Here is a 15167-nt window from a genome sequence, read left to right as displayed (position 1 = left end):
ATGTTTGAGGATCTGAATTGCTTAACATACTATCTGCTCTTGAAAAAGAAACCCCCAAATGGCACAAACACGGTAAAATTTAACTTCTCCTTCTGAAAGTCCAGGATGGGTGTTCTTGATCAGGAAGATCAAGATGGGAGCTTGATCAGCTCTTCTCGGAGGGGCGATGTGTGAGCCCAGGATTTTTACAGCTCGTGTCTCCACCACCTTCAACAAGTGGCTTTTACAGCTGCCGTGTGCTTCACACACGCCAAGGCTGAGCAAGGTGGGCCGCACGCGAGGACCGTGTGCGTCACTTCCGTTCCCCTCTGTGGCCGGGGCTCCATCTTATGACCACACCTCCCCACGCGGGGAACCGGGGAAAAAGCATCCTGGGATCAGAGGACACACGGAGCAGCCAGCAGGTCCCTGCCACAGCATGTAATGATGACACATTTCACATGTCATTGAAGAAGTCACTGCACTTCGTGATGAGGATGCCCTAGAAAAGTTTAAAATTCAGAGTCGCAGAGAAACGTTAGCTACCGTACTGGGGTTACAGGGGTATGGAAAAGGCGCATTTGGATCTCTAAGTGTAGTGTCATTTTCTTGTCTTTTAAGTCCCTGTGTGTTTTTAATCTTTTTTTTTTTCCTATTGTTTTAACATGTAGGGCCCTTTAAAAGGACGCAGAGTTGAAGGAATTCAATATGAAGACATTTCAAAACTTGCCTGAGTTTGAAAATTTGTTAACACATTAAAATCCTAAAGCATCAAATTGGTGTTCACCAAGACATTATGAGACTCTACTGTGTTAGGGTGTTTCTTTTGTATAAAGCAGATGGATTTATTTAAATACTACTGTATAGTTGTTCAGCTAAGCTTATAGAAAAATCAAATTATGTCTCACGAAGTATCAAAACAATGTAATTTTGTTCTTGTTGTTTTTGTTCCCTTTGTAATATTTCCTTAATGATTTTTTAATCTTCATTAAAAGAATGTTATTGTACAGTGTTTTATATAAGACTATTTAGAATCATACAGTTAGAGGAAATCCTTCATATACTGTATATTTTCTGTAGTAAAGTTGCAAACTATAAATATAATGACATTTTAAAAAGTCAGACTATAAATAGAGTCACAGCGTTATTATAGAGATAGAGCTCACACACCATATAATTTTACCCATTTAAAGCGTACAATTCAGTGGTTTACCGTATATCTACAGAGTCGCGCACCCATCCCCGCTATTTACTTTTAGAACATTGTCATCACCGCATGTGCCCATGGTCACTCCCTGTCCTCCCTCTCTCCCCAGCCCCTGGCCACCACCAGTCTACTTCCAGTCTCTGATTTGCCGTTCTGGACACTTCGTAATCATATGACATGTCTTTTTATGACGAGCTTCTTTCATGTAGCATGAAAGTTTTCAAGGTCTGTCCACGTCGGGCCACGTATCAATACTTCGCTCCCATTTTCTTGCTGTATGGGTAGGCCTACTCCCATTTTCCTACTGTATGGGTAGGCCACATTTTTAAAATCCATTGGTCAGCTGGTGGCCATTTTGGCTGTTTCTGCTTTGGGGCTATTCTGAGTAATGCTGCTACATGAACATTCAGGTACAAGATTTTCTGTGGACGTACGTTTTCAGCGCCCAGGAGTGGAGTCGCTGAGTCTCACTGTAACTCATGGGATACCATGTTTAACATTTTGAGGAACTGCCAGACTGTTCCAAAGTGGCTGCACCATTTTACAATCCCATCAACAATGTTGAACTATACATTTTTAAGCAACAGAGCAGTGTATTACTTAGGGATGCAAAAGATAGGAAATCCACCTCCTAGTTGGGTTATGAAAAAAAAAATCTTTTTTAGTAAATGAATGTATAGGTCACAGGACAAAAGGAGCAGACCTTAGCTTCCAATGGGGTTCAGAGTGTGAACAGCCTTATTGGGGCTTGGTCTCCGCGGCTCTTCCTTTCTCTGTGTTGGCTCCATTCTCAGCCCCTCACACCAGCAGGATGCCTGCTGGCATCTCCAGCTTCCCATCTTCCTTTCTCCCACAGTTCAAACAGAAGACTGGAATTGAGTTTTAACCAGTCCACATTGGGACAGATCACTCCAAATGCAAGGGTTGGAATATACTGATTGGCCAGACTTGGGTTGTGTGCCAGCCCCTAAGCCAACTCTCTTGGATGTAGCATCAGGGAGAGGTGAGAAATTCTCTAGCCAGAAGCTGGGAGAATATATGCTGGTGAACAGAAACAGAAGACGCAGCATAAGACATACTAATAGGATGATGTCAGTAGCTTTGCCAACACAATTCTTCCAGGAGGAATTCAAGTGTTTCTGAACTAACTTGACAGCATAGTCACATGAAAAGGAACTGAGTTTCGGAGTCGAGCAGACTTGAGATAGAATTTTGGCTGTTCTTTTCACCAGCTATGTAATCTTAGAAAATATCATGTTCTTGAATTTCAATGTTTTTTTTTTATTTTTATTTATTTATTTATTTTTAAAGATTTTATTTATTTATTTGACAGAGAGAGACACAGTGAGAGAGGGAACACAAGCAGGGGGAGTGGGAGAGAGAGAAGCAGGCTTCCCGCAGAGCAGGGAGCCCGATGTGGGGCTCGATCCCAGGACCCTGGGATCATGACCTGAGCTGAAGGCAGACGCTTAACGACTGAGCCACCCAGGTGCCCCGAATTTCAATGTTTTTAATATACAAATTGTCAAAAAAAAAAAAAATGTGTCCCTCTAGGGTTGTTGTGAGAACTACAGAAAATAATAGGAAGTGTCAGATGTGGTGGTGGGCGTAGGTTCAGTAAATGGAGCCACACGTCTGTGGCCTGGCCTGGTATTAATCTGGCCCGAAGAATTTCAGGAGGGAGAAGGTTCTCCCCGATAATAAAATGGTAAATAAACCGCGACAGATTTCACATGCCTCCCCCAAATCTGTTTGGAATCACCTCCCTGGTTTTCTTCATAGGAAAAAATATTTCCTCTCTGCCTCCCACATTTTTATTCTTTTCCCCAACATCTTCCTGAAATTATCTTCAGAATGAAATAAAGTGGCATAATTGAGGTGACTTTTAAGTTTTAAAAATCTGAAGCACAAAAATATGATTCTAGGTGACAGGACATTTTTTTCCCATAAATTCTTAGAGCCCAGTAGTGGTTATGTTACACAAAGTGACTGCAGACACCTAAAATCAAGTTTTATATGGACTCTGTTTCCTTTTTAAAGCATCACAAGCTACTTTTCTTTACATAGACTTTTAAATTGAGCACAAGGTACGGAGATTTCACATCTATCCCCTGTCCCCACACACGCACAATCTCCTTCACTATCCACATCCCCCACCAAAGTGGCACATTTGTTAATAATGAACCCATGATAATGATTGATGCCTCATCATCATCCAAAGTCTGTAGTTTATATTAGCAACACTCTTGGTATTGTACATTCTATCGGTTTGGACAAATTGATAATGAAATGTATTCACCATTATAGTATCATACAGAATACTTTCACCAGCCTAAAAATCCTGTGATTTGCCTATTCATCCCTCTCTCCCCACAATTCAACCGCTTGGCAACCACTGAATTTTTTTTTTTTTTTTTTTTTTTTTGCTATCTCCCATAGTTTTGCCTTCTCCATAATGTCATATAGTTGGAATCATACACTATGTAAACTTTTCAGATTGGCTTCCTTCACTTACATGCATGTAAGTTTTCTCCATGTCTCTTCATGGCTTGATAGCTCACTTCCTTTCAGCGCTGAATAATATTTCTTTTTCTGGATGAACCACAATCTACCCATTCCCCTACTGAAGGACATCTTCGTTGCTTCTAGATTTTGTCAATTATAAATAAAGCTGCTATAAACATCCATGCGTAGTTTTTATGTGGACATGTTTTCAACTCAGGGTAAATGCCAAGGAGCGCAATTGCTGGATCATATGGTAAGAATATGTTTAGTTTTCTAAGAAACTGCCAAACTGTCTTCCACAGTGGCTGCGCCATTTTGCATTCCCACCGGCAATGATTGAGCGTTCCTGTTGCTCCACATCCTCACCAGCATTTGGTGTTGTCAGTGTTTTGATTTTCGGCCATTCTGATAGGTGTGTAGTGGTATCTCATTGTTATTTTAATTTGCAATTCCCTAGTGACATGACATTGAGCATCTTTTCATGTGCTTATCTGCCATCTGTGTTTCTTTGGTGAAGTGTCTGTTTAAGTCTTTTGCCCATTTTTTAATTGGGCTGTTCATTTTCTTATTGTTGAGTTTTAAGAGTTCTTTGTGTGTTTTGGAAAACAGTCCTTTATCAGATAAGTCTTTTGCAAATATATTTTCTCCCAATACGTGGCTTGTCCTCTCATTTTTTAGAAAGCTATTTTTCATCATATCACTTGAGGTCATATCAAATTATTGGTAATAGTACCTTGGGAAACCAGATTCCCTGAGTTTTCTTCATTGGGCATGCCATTGGATCCTATTGCCTTCTGTGCTGCTTTTCCCCTTGTCTACTTCTGTCTATCCATTTTTGCTGTCATACTTGAGTAAACTCATTCAACAAACATTTACCTAGTGCCTCTGGTAAATAAGTCATTGCAGTAGGTGCTGGAGATTAAGATGTGAGAAGCGGGTATAGACCCAAGATGTGTGTTATGTAGGAATTGACAATGTTCAGTGAACTGATATTCAAATGAAATGATTGGCAAGTAAAGAGGAACTTGATAATCTAGGGCAGCAACTTAAAAATCCACCCTAGGGGCGTCTGGGTGGCTCAGTCGTTAAGCGTCTGCCTTCCGCTCAGGTCATGATCCCAGAGTCCTGGGATCGAGCCCCGCATTGGGCTCCCTGCTCGGCGGGAAGCCTGTTTCTCCCTCTCCCGCTCCCCCTGCTTGTGTTCCCTCTCTCGCTGTGTCTCTCTCTGTCAAATAAATAAATAAATAAAATCTTTAATAAAAAAAATAAATAAATAAAAATAAAAATAAAAAAAAATAAAAATCCACCCTAACTTTGCTGGGCCTCAGTAAGAGATTTCATTAACTAATATCAGCATACACCTCAGTTCCTACTTCACTAAAATAGAATCACAGAATTAGAATATGAATCAGCCTTGATTGTTAAATTGGTTATAGGATTGACTGAAGTGTCCCCCAGAAACATTCAGTGAATAACTGAATCATTATACTATTAAAAGGAAACATCCTTGATTTTTCTTTCTCCTACATGGATAGCCCAGAAAAAGTCACTACTGTAGACTTGGCCAGTGTGGAAAAAGTGTTAAAAATAATACTACTAAATTCTTACCGCATTTTTATGTACCCAGCATACATGAGCATTACTTAAGCATTTTTATGTATTCCGGCAGCCAGGTAACTTTTACTTTGATCTTAGAGTCTTTGGAATGACATATCTCTTTCAATTGGGATAAGGCTGAAGTTAAAATGCCACTTTTTATGGTATTAAGTGATCCTATAAACATGTACAATGATTTGCATATCTCACACCAGTAGGTACTAAAATAACTCCTGATTCATAGTTCATTTTTACTATACATTGAGACAATCGTTAATTTCCTTTTCTTCCCAGTTATTTCTTTGGATTGCTAATTTTCCAACTCTTAGAAAATTGATTTTCAGTAACTTAAAAACACAAGTAAACATACAAACTTACGACAGAGATGCAATCTGAGACAAGAGGCTGTTTTTTTCAAACATGGGCTCTAATTTCCCCAACAATAAGACATATATTTGCTTGGTTTAATGGAAATCATTTAGATTGATACTTACAAAGTGCTTTGAAGCTAGGCTACAGAAGTCCTAAAGATGATTAATATATATGACAGATAGCAGCTCTGTGATACCCCAGCTGAGATTTAAGTTGAATACCACTACTCTATACAAAATTAAATACTGATCAATTCCCAGTGGGTTACAAAGTGCTCCAAAGAATAAGAAAACATAATATAGGTAATTGTCAGGTTATTTTCCTTTATTGCTGAAAGGATAATACTTTCAGAAACTAATCAAGAGGTAGACAGTGGAAGAGTTTCTTCCTTTCCAACTATCCCTGTTAATTTGGTTCTTTCATTTGAAATTCAAAATTGATTATTCATTTGTAACTCTAATTATATAGAGAAGGCATATTACTGGTCTCAATGGGGACATATGGACAGTATGAATACAAGTTTAATTTTATCATTCAACACACCATCTATTAATAAAGATTTTAATAATTTGAATAACATGGATTTGACTTTAAATCTAGTTTATTTGATAGAACCCTTGTTCAATATCCTGCGTATAAATGCACAGCCCAAGATCATCATTATTATTTTTAAAACTACAGAGCACATATAAAATACTAGGAATCGATCTAAACTTATGTATCTAAAGGTATAAAAGTCTTAAAGGCATAAAAGTCTTAAGGTCCAAATTGTTACCAAGTAACAGAATTAATTATAAGAACCCACTTTTGAAGTCTGTGTTAAATATTAGCATTTTAAGATCAGTATGTTTGAAACAGAAAATGGGAAAGATGTCATAGACTTTTTTAATGTATCATAGGTAACCATAGATGAAGCTGAAAACCAATGCCATTTGCCTCTTTAGCACTGGGGTCACCTTTGGATTCTAGAAATATCACATTTCTTTAATATTTTACAATTAGGTCAACAGATAATCACTTGATTGTTCAAATAGAGGTTGGGTGTGTCCAAAAAGGGAGTTTTGTGTACTTTCTAAAATAAAAATGACTTTTACTAAATTATGGAGAGAAAGCTTCAAACCAATATAACTTTAAACCTTTTTTTAAGTGCAGTTTTACCACTTTGGCCTTTGGAAATATATCCTAATTCTAGGAATTGATTTTTAAAGGGCAGTTAGAAACAAAGGAAAGTACAGACTTAAAATGAATCCAACTGGCACCATATCACGAAGATCCACTAGATTAATGTGGACGTGATGAGGACATCCGATTAGTTGTTTATTTATTCTGCCTTATAAATGTCATTAGCCTTTTGTTAGGACATAACTTGCTGGTCAAATTTATTTTGAAACGAAGTCTAATCATACAAGGTTTAATAATGTAAATGGCGTTACTCTCAGACAAAAAGTCTACAAGGAATACTCAGGAAGCCTCTGCGTTCAAGATCATTAAATTGGTGTGAAACATGTGGCTTCCAGAGAATCTGGAACTGTGATTGTCTACAGATTCATAGTAACATCAACAGCCATGTGAGGTAATGTCCGGAGCGATTTTAAATATGTGAAGAATTTGGGAGCAGCACCATCTCTGAGGTGACCTTGGGATAATGGGAGGCAGACCTATTAGGAGAGATTGTAATTTAATAAGCAGACCCCTCCCATTTGTATCATATCTTATTTGGAGAATGGCTTTGAGAACAGAGAGAGGTTGGTGAACTAAGGCCTTGTGACAGTGTATTTTATGTGTTAACTTGGCTGGGCCATGGGGTACCCACAGAGTTAGTCAAACATGCTTTTGGTGGTTTCTATGAAGGTGTTTTTGGATGACATTTACATTTAAATCATAGACTGAGTAGAACAGATGGCCTTCCTGAAGTGGGCCTCATCCAATCAGTTGAAGGCCTGTGTGGAACAGAGAGGATGACCCTCCCCCCAGTGAGTGGGAATGCTCTCGCTGACTGCCTGTGGATTTCATCTGCAACACTGATTCTTCCTGCCTAATGGCCTTCAAACAAAAACATCGGCTTTTCCTGGTTCTCCTGCACCATCGGTCAGCCCACCCTGCAGGTTTGAAACTACCAGCATTTGTAACAATGGGAACAAATTGTTGTAATGAATCTCTCTCTCTCCCTGTGTGTGTATTTAAATATACACACACACATATATGTGTTTCTCTTTCTCTGGAGCACCTGACTTACACAGGCTTCATGGACTAAAAAGGACTTCTAAGGCCAATGCTGTGGAGGGAATCCTTGCTAACCATATTGGGCCATCACAGGTACCTTGGCAAGTCTATCCCAACAGCTGGTGACAGGGCTTTAGTATTTATAGCCACAGAACAGTTAAGATCAAGGAACTTCCCTGTTCTTACTCGATGTTCGCCAAATCACCTTCTCAGAAATGAACATACATGTACCTGACAACGTAAAAATGTAAGCCTGCAAGGTTGAGGACCTGACACTTGAGAATAATGAAATCATCACAGTAAATGCCAAATGTAGGGCTCTGTCCGGAAGCCAGTCTGACTCGCCAAAGCAGCTCTCCTTTGCATGACCTTGATGAACACCTCTTAACATCGGAAGACTCAACAAAATCCTAACTCTTCTTTGCAAAGTGTTTATTTTTCTTCAGATGTATTAACAGGTTTTAAAAACCACCATGATATCTGGTTAGTGTTTTAATTATTCAGACCAAAGAATGATTGCAGGGAAAAACTGTACCTACAGATAATTTCCAAAGCCATCAATCTTTAAGGCCTTTTGAGAAAGCTATAAAGCTGAGGCACGAAGTAATCCTTGTAATGCCCATCGATGAAACCTTTTCCACTGTTATGCACAAACCAACAGGAGACCTCCGTTCCAAACACTCTATCTGTTCGGTAGTCTTTCTGCAGACCTCTGCAAGGAAAATGGTGCGTATGGTTAGGACACAGTCCAAGGCTTGGCCAGTCTGCATATCTGGAAAGGAGACACGCTCTGTCCCTTGCTGTTCTTTGTAGCACGTTCCTTCTGGGGCCATATCTGCTCGCCCCCACCCATCCGCACTCTCCAAGTCGTATGGAACATCATTATCTGGGGCTTGGTGTTGGAAGGACAGGGAATAAGCAGTGTATTCTTAGATAATTCAAATAACCCTTTGGAGATTGACCAATAGAAACTTTTCCGGTGAGGAGTGCAAATTAACTTTCAATTGGAGAGAAGGCGGGAACCCAACACTGGAGTGCTGTGGGCTAACCTCACATGTCACCTGCAGGATGAATCCAAGATGCCCCCCACCTCCCTGGGCGGGTGAGAGTGCTATGTAAGGGTGATGCCGGCTGTTTCTGAGAAATTCATGCCTTTCACTTAAAGGACAAAGAAGCCAATGATTTAAAAAGCCATAGGGCCTATTGTCACTAGTGAGCTTTAGAATATATACAATAGTGCACGGCCCCAGGTCAGCTCAATTTCAGTTATGCGTCACTAGGTGCTTGCGGTAGATGAACTTGAGGCCTAACAGTTACTTTTGTCATTAGAGGATAGCAGATGTGCGTTCACCAACCCCAGATAACTGTTCTTACTGTGATTACCTGTGCTCACCGTTGCTTTATCAAACACACACACTGATGCCCATTGGTAACTCACTGGTCTCCAGTGCTCCGGAACCAGGTGAGTGGTATACTCACTAAGAGCTCATCTTTTGTTCTCTTTTGCTTTTTAAAGATTTTGACTTATTTATTTATTTGACAGAGAGAGAGAAAGCACAAGCAGGGGGAGTGGCAGGCAGAGGGAGAGGAAGAAACAGACGCCCCAAGAGTTCATTGTTGTACTTCACAAAGCTACGTGTGGTGGTATGTACGGCTTAATTATGACTGCAATTTCATCGCTTACTTACATAGAAGCCAATGACATTTGTATGCAAGGAAAGTCATTTCTGGGGCACCTGAGTGGCTCAGTTGTTAAGCGTCTGCCTTCGGCTCGGGTCATGATCCCAGGGTCCTGGGATCGAGCCCCGCATCGGGCTCCCTGCTCTGCGGGGAGCCTGCTTCTCCCTCTCCCACTCCCCCTGCTTGTGTTCCCTCTCTCGCTGTGTCTTTCTGTCAAATACATGAATAAAATCTTTAAAAAAAAGTCATTTCTTAGAAAGCAAAGTTGATTGCTTTGTAAAAACTCTTAAAAGGCAAAAAAAAAAAAAAACCCACCTGCTTTAAGATGCTATCAGATAGCACAGGGGAGACTACTGTCGAGGACTGGGAGAAATTGAAAAGACTGATAAGAATGTTACACTCAGAATGCTTTGCGATATGGAATTCTCACTTCAAAACGAAGCATAGGGATATGGTTTGCATGAGAAAAGCTACACAAAAATGCATTGGGTAGATTCATGCTCAAGAAGAAGAAGAAGGCTCCAGTCTTAGGTAAACATATCCATTCATTCTCTAGCACTGTGGTTCACAGGTATTTTTTTTAAAAGATGTATTTTCAGAGAGAGCGAGTGGGGGGAGGGGCAGGGGGAGAGAGAGAGAGAATCTCAAGCAGACTCCGTGCTGAGTGAGGAGCCTGACTCAGGGCTCGGTCCCACGACTCTGAGATCATGACCTGAGCGGAAACCAAAAGTCGGACGCTCAACTGACTGAGCCATCCAGGCGCCCTAGTTCACAGGTACTTTTACGATTTCCTCCTTTGATCAGCTTTTTCAGTAATCCAGCTTGTGTCCATAGGGCTAGTAATGCTTGACGGTGAGACCAACAGCTTAATTGTCCTCGGCCTTTTATGGTACCTGTTTGTCTAGCTAGTCCTTATTTGCATTTAGCCTGGCCCACCTGTGGCGTCCTTATGCAAACGTTGTGTATGTGTCTCTTCCTGATGAACCGTTCAGTCTGACATAGGTAACGCTTGCAAGAGCTTTTCTTGCTTCTATGATACTGTGTGAGTTTAATCCCGAGAGGCGTGCTCTCCGTTACTGTTGTATGCCTCCAAGGCCTACCTGGTGACAGTCAGCGTGTATCCCTTCACTTCCATGCTCGCCTCTGGCTTCTTGGGGACCTTTCCCGGTCGTTCATTGAAGATACGGATCTTCGGCTCACGCATGAACTGGCCTAGTGAGACAAAGTCCAGACGCTGATTTACACAGAACCCAAGGGTAAATAAAAAACCAGTCTCATCATCATTTGGCCCAAGCTGCATTTCTGTCCACCCCCTCCCCAGAATTTCTGGGGTAGAAAGACATATTGAGAGGAGAAGGGCAGAGCGATGGAAGGGATGGGTCCTTCCCAAGAGCAAAGCTGGGCTGCTCGAGCCACAGTCATCTCACATATGAGGCTGACCTACTGGACAAGAAGTGGATCGGAACGCCCGCCCTGATGACGGGATGAGCACCTGCCACATGGCTTAAATCGCAGGGACAAGGTTTGTGATGCCACATGCTTAAACTGGAACCATTCCTTAGAAAGTAGTAGGGAAAGTGGACCTAGATACCCTGCTTGTTATCACAGACTTCCAAAACCAGTTCACCTCTCTTCAGTTAGAAAAAAAACATCTTCCACATAAAATTGAAAGTGTATATCGCTTCTCTAACCTTTTGCCCAGTTTGTGAGGATGAAATCCTGGTTTGAGGAAAACCTCACCTGCAACGGCAAATGGTCTTGGCTAGAGCATCACCGAGTCCCCCTGCCCTGCTCTGTCGGGTTGCATGAATCATGTTTGTTATCTTCTGTATATTATGAGCTGACATCAAAAACCCTGACTGGCTGGGGAGAGACTGCCCCTCCCAGGGCCAGCCAGTTCTGAAAGACAGCGGAGGACTCAGGAGCATGCTATGATCTGCACGCAAACCATCCCAGGGCCAGACCTCCTCTACCTGGCCTGTGTGACCCGGAAGCATTCCAGGGCCAGGGGCCAGGTAACTAGAGACCACCCAAGAGCCCAAAGCCTGCCGAAATGATTCAAACTAGCCAACCCAGAACTACCCTGCTCTGCTTTGTCTTCCCACAGAAACTCAGGAGAGGCTCTGGCCTAAACCTGTTGCTTCGGGTCCCTGACCAAAACCTGGCCTTCTTCCATGGCCCTGCATGGTGGGCCATGCCTCTTTGTTTCTAGGGGAACCTGAGTGACAATAAATGGTTCTGTCAATGGCATTGGCCCCGGTGTGTCCTCAGTCCCCTGTATAAATCAAGATCCAGGCACAGAGCATGGCCCCAACCTGTCCTTTGAGTCCAGACCCATCACTGTCCAAGTTCTAACCTCCAAAGTTGCTCAAGACCAAGACTCACTTGCCAGATGGGTGATAAACACCGTACCTATTAGTCCATGTGCCTTAGGTGAAAACTTGTTTGTGGGGGGAATGTAGATCCCCAAAAAGTCTACATTGATTGGATGCTTCTTCCAAACGCGATGGAGTAAAACAGAGAAGGATATGTCTTTATCCAGGGTGATAGTCACAGTTTGCTCCTTCTTCACAGAGACAAGCACCCTGGGGCAAAAGGCAAAATGGAGTCAATGTTTCTAGAACACACTGTTTTTAGAAAGTCATTCCTCCCACCGTGAACCTGAGCTCGCCATCCCGCCCTGGACAATCCCACGAGTATTCTAGGCCCTCTACAGCACTTTTCATTACAGAATGTTGTTTTTGCTCCTGGCTCCGGAATTCTGTCAGTTTATATGTTTGTATAAAAGCAATGAACAGGTAATCATGGGAAAATATGACTCATAAGACACAATCATAGTGTTTCCGGGCACACTCCGACATGGAGTTGGCTGGGGATTTTTGATGGATTCATTCACTTATCCGGCACGTCTTTATCGAGTCCTCACTACATGCCAGGCCGCAGGCTGGTGCTGAGACACACAGTGGCCAAAAGCCATGGACTCAGCTGCCGGGGGGGGGTGGGCAGGGGGCGGAGGGCGGAGTAGGCAACAGCAATCTCTCTGAACCTCGACTTCTTCACATTTAAAATGATGACTGTAAGTTCTGTGTTTCGATCATGGATTTCTGGATCGATTTGTGTAGTCATGTGGAGGACAGACCCGCATCCGGACATGACAGTACTCGCCTCTGATTAATGACATGAGCTGTGTCAGACCAGGAAAGGACAGACACCCGAGAGCCCCGACTCAGAGTGATGGTCTTGGTGCTGATCTCTATTTTCATGTCTTCGCTTTGTAAATAAAATCCCAGTGTTCCAAAATAGGTGCTGAGTTTTCCATTCTTGGGTTTCTTAGCACCAATGAGCTGCCCATTGACCAAAATCCCTGGAGGAGAAAACACGCTTTTTTCTCTCTGTGCACCATTTTTTGGCACATGTGGGCACCATTATCCAAATTTACAAAACTTGACAATATGGGAAAATTATTATTATTTTTTGCTTCAGGACTTACATAACATTTTTTTCCTAAGCAACTTTCACTTTGTTACTATGTCTTATTATACTTTAAATGATTTATATCACAGCAAGATCTGCTAGTTCATACAGTTTCTTAGCTATTCTAATTCCCTTAGGAATATATTTATAATTCATTTCTCACTAATTATCAGAGTTTGAAAAGTACAGGACTTCTTTTAAGGTGGGAAAGAAAGAAATCCCAAGTAGTGACAGTGAAACATGACAATGATCTAACCGCCTATTTCAAATATAGCATCTTTTTATTTTACCTGATTCTGGATCAGAAACAAGGTTGAAAATCTTTCCAGGTTCTGAGTCAATATTGAAACAAATATTCTTTTCATTTTTTGGTAGGTAAATGATGAAATGTGGGTCATTTTCAACTGGAAAATACACAGAGAAAATGAAATCAAACAAAATCATAGAAAGGAAGGTGACATTGAACAGTACTTTATTCCTGAACATCTTTAACTTAACAAGAACAAGTATTTATGGTGCTTCTACTAGATGCTAGGTTCTGTTCTAGGCGTTGGGGACCCAGTGGTGCAGACCCATTGTCCCTTCCCCATGGAGCTTCCGTCAGAGTTTTATTATTTTACAAATATAGTGTATACTTATTCTGAAACTATCACATATGATCTAGGCTAGAGATAAAAAAATGAATAAGAAAGACACAAAAGGGGCGCCTGGGTGGCTCAGTCGTTAAGCGTCTGCCTTCGGCTCAGGTCATGATCCCAGGGTCCTAGGATCGAGCCCCACATTGGGCTCCCTGCTCTGCGGGGAGCCTGCTTCTCCCTCTCCCACTCCCCCTGCTTGTGTCCCCCCCCCTTGCTCTCTCTCTCTCTCTGTCAAATAAATAAATAAAATATTAAAAAAAAAAGACACAAAGAATAAGAAAAGCACACATACGCATCATGTATACATATATATACTATATGTGTGTATATACATACCGTGAGTGTTGTATAGATAGAGAAAAAGATGTGTGTTTTTTTAAGTAGCTATACACAAAACATAAAAATAAAGGAGACATAATATTATTTGTTGGCATACAGATGGACATTAATCAATTCCAAGAGCAATGAAGCATCAAGCTTCTCTCAAGAAAGAACTCCTTTGCTACTAGACAACCTTATTCTGACTGATCTTTCTTGTTTGTTTGTTTGTTTAATCATTCAACAAATAGTTGGTGAGAAAAAAACCCAACTATGTCCAAAGCACTGAATTAGGCAATGTTTGGTATAGCTACAAATAAGTCATGGTCTTATTTACTTCAAGAAAGTCACAATTTAATGAAGGAGTGACCGAGATTCTCTCCTTGACCAAACTCCACTTAGGCTCCCCCGACCTTTTCAACAAGGCCTCAACTTTTGGACTTACATGTTTGTCTCTGCATTGTCCAATTTTAGCAAGAATCCTAGTAGGCTGGCTTAGCTAGAATCCCCACCTGCCATACTGAGCACCCTTGATATCTAACTGGGTTCCTCATCCCCCACCGCCCTCCAGGTGACATCTGGTCGCCTGGCTGCCTTCAGCAAGAATCCTGTTAGGTCGGTTTGGCCAGAATCCCCCTTAATCCTGATGTTTCCTCTGAGTGATTTTGCACCCACTGCCTCACCCTGTCCTTGTCTATAAACTTCAACTTTGCCATGCTGTATTTGGAGCTGAGTCCAATCTTCTCCACCCAACTGCAAGAGCCCATTGAGGGGGTCCCCATACCCATTGTAATGACCCCCCTTGAATAAGGTCTTCCTGACCTTGCGTGCTCTAACGAATATCAGGAATAATTTTTTTCCTTCACAGTTTTTCTTCATTGAGACAGACACACCCACTGAGGGAAGAGAGAATAAAATAAATGACACAAAAATAGCACAAGTGCAATGCTCTGAGGGTAAAGATGAAGGGTGACCAGCCCCGCCTGGCCAGTTGAGAAAGGCCTGGTGAAGGAGTTCACACAAAACCTTGAAGCTAGGAGAGGCAAAAGACACAGAAGAAACAGATTTTATTCTGAGTACACAGCATGGAGGTATAAAAGTGGGTGATTTGTTGGCAAAGTACCTCAATATAACTAGGGGATGGGTTCTTGAAGAATATAGAAAAAAACCAAAAA

At 41.6% G+C, this 15167-nt stretch overlaps 2 protein-coding genes across 2 annotated transcripts in view; one reads left to right on the top strand and one right to left on the bottom strand.

The window, feature by feature from the left end:
* KIN (Kin17 DNA and RNA binding protein) overlaps positions 1 to 3871 on the top strand; it is a 31756-nt gene extending 27885 nt beyond the window's left edge. Inside the window, exon 13 of the mRNA XM_081818898.1 lies at positions 651 to 3871. Within this exon, the coding sequence (XP_081675024.1) occupies positions 651 to 713 (63 nt within the window). The 3' untranslated portion in view covers positions 714 to 3871. The remainder of the gene's footprint in view (positions 1 to 650) is intronic.
* Positions 3872 to 8297: 4426 nt separating this feature from the next.
* The window catches only part of ITIH2 (inter-alpha-trypsin inhibitor heavy chain 2), a 33751-nt gene continuing 26881 nt past the window's right edge, over positions 8298 to 15167 (bottom strand). The window contains exons 17-21 of the mRNA XM_081820552.1: positions 13327 to 13440; positions 12728 to 12926; positions 11975 to 12147; positions 10663 to 10774; positions 8298 to 8594 (exon numbers count right to left, since the gene is read on the bottom strand). Coding sequence (XP_081676678.1) covers positions 8447 to 8594; positions 10663 to 10774; positions 11975 to 12147; positions 12728 to 12926; positions 13327 to 13440 — 746 coding nt within the window. The 3' untranslated portion in view covers positions 8298 to 8446. The remainder of the gene's footprint in view (positions 8595 to 10662; positions 10775 to 11974; positions 12148 to 12727; positions 12927 to 13326; positions 13441 to 15167) is intronic.

The sequence above is a fragment of the Leptonychotes weddellii genome, chromosome 5 (assembly GCF_054177405.1).
Source record: "Leptonychotes weddellii isolate Sample4059 chromosome 5, ASM5417740v2, whole genome shotgun sequence".
Classification (NCBI taxonomy): Eukaryota; Metazoa; Chordata; class Mammalia; order Carnivora; family Phocidae; genus Leptonychotes; species Leptonychotes weddellii.
The sequence above is the reverse complement of the archived record's forward strand: the minus strand, read 5'-3'. Positions and strand labels throughout refer to the sequence as shown.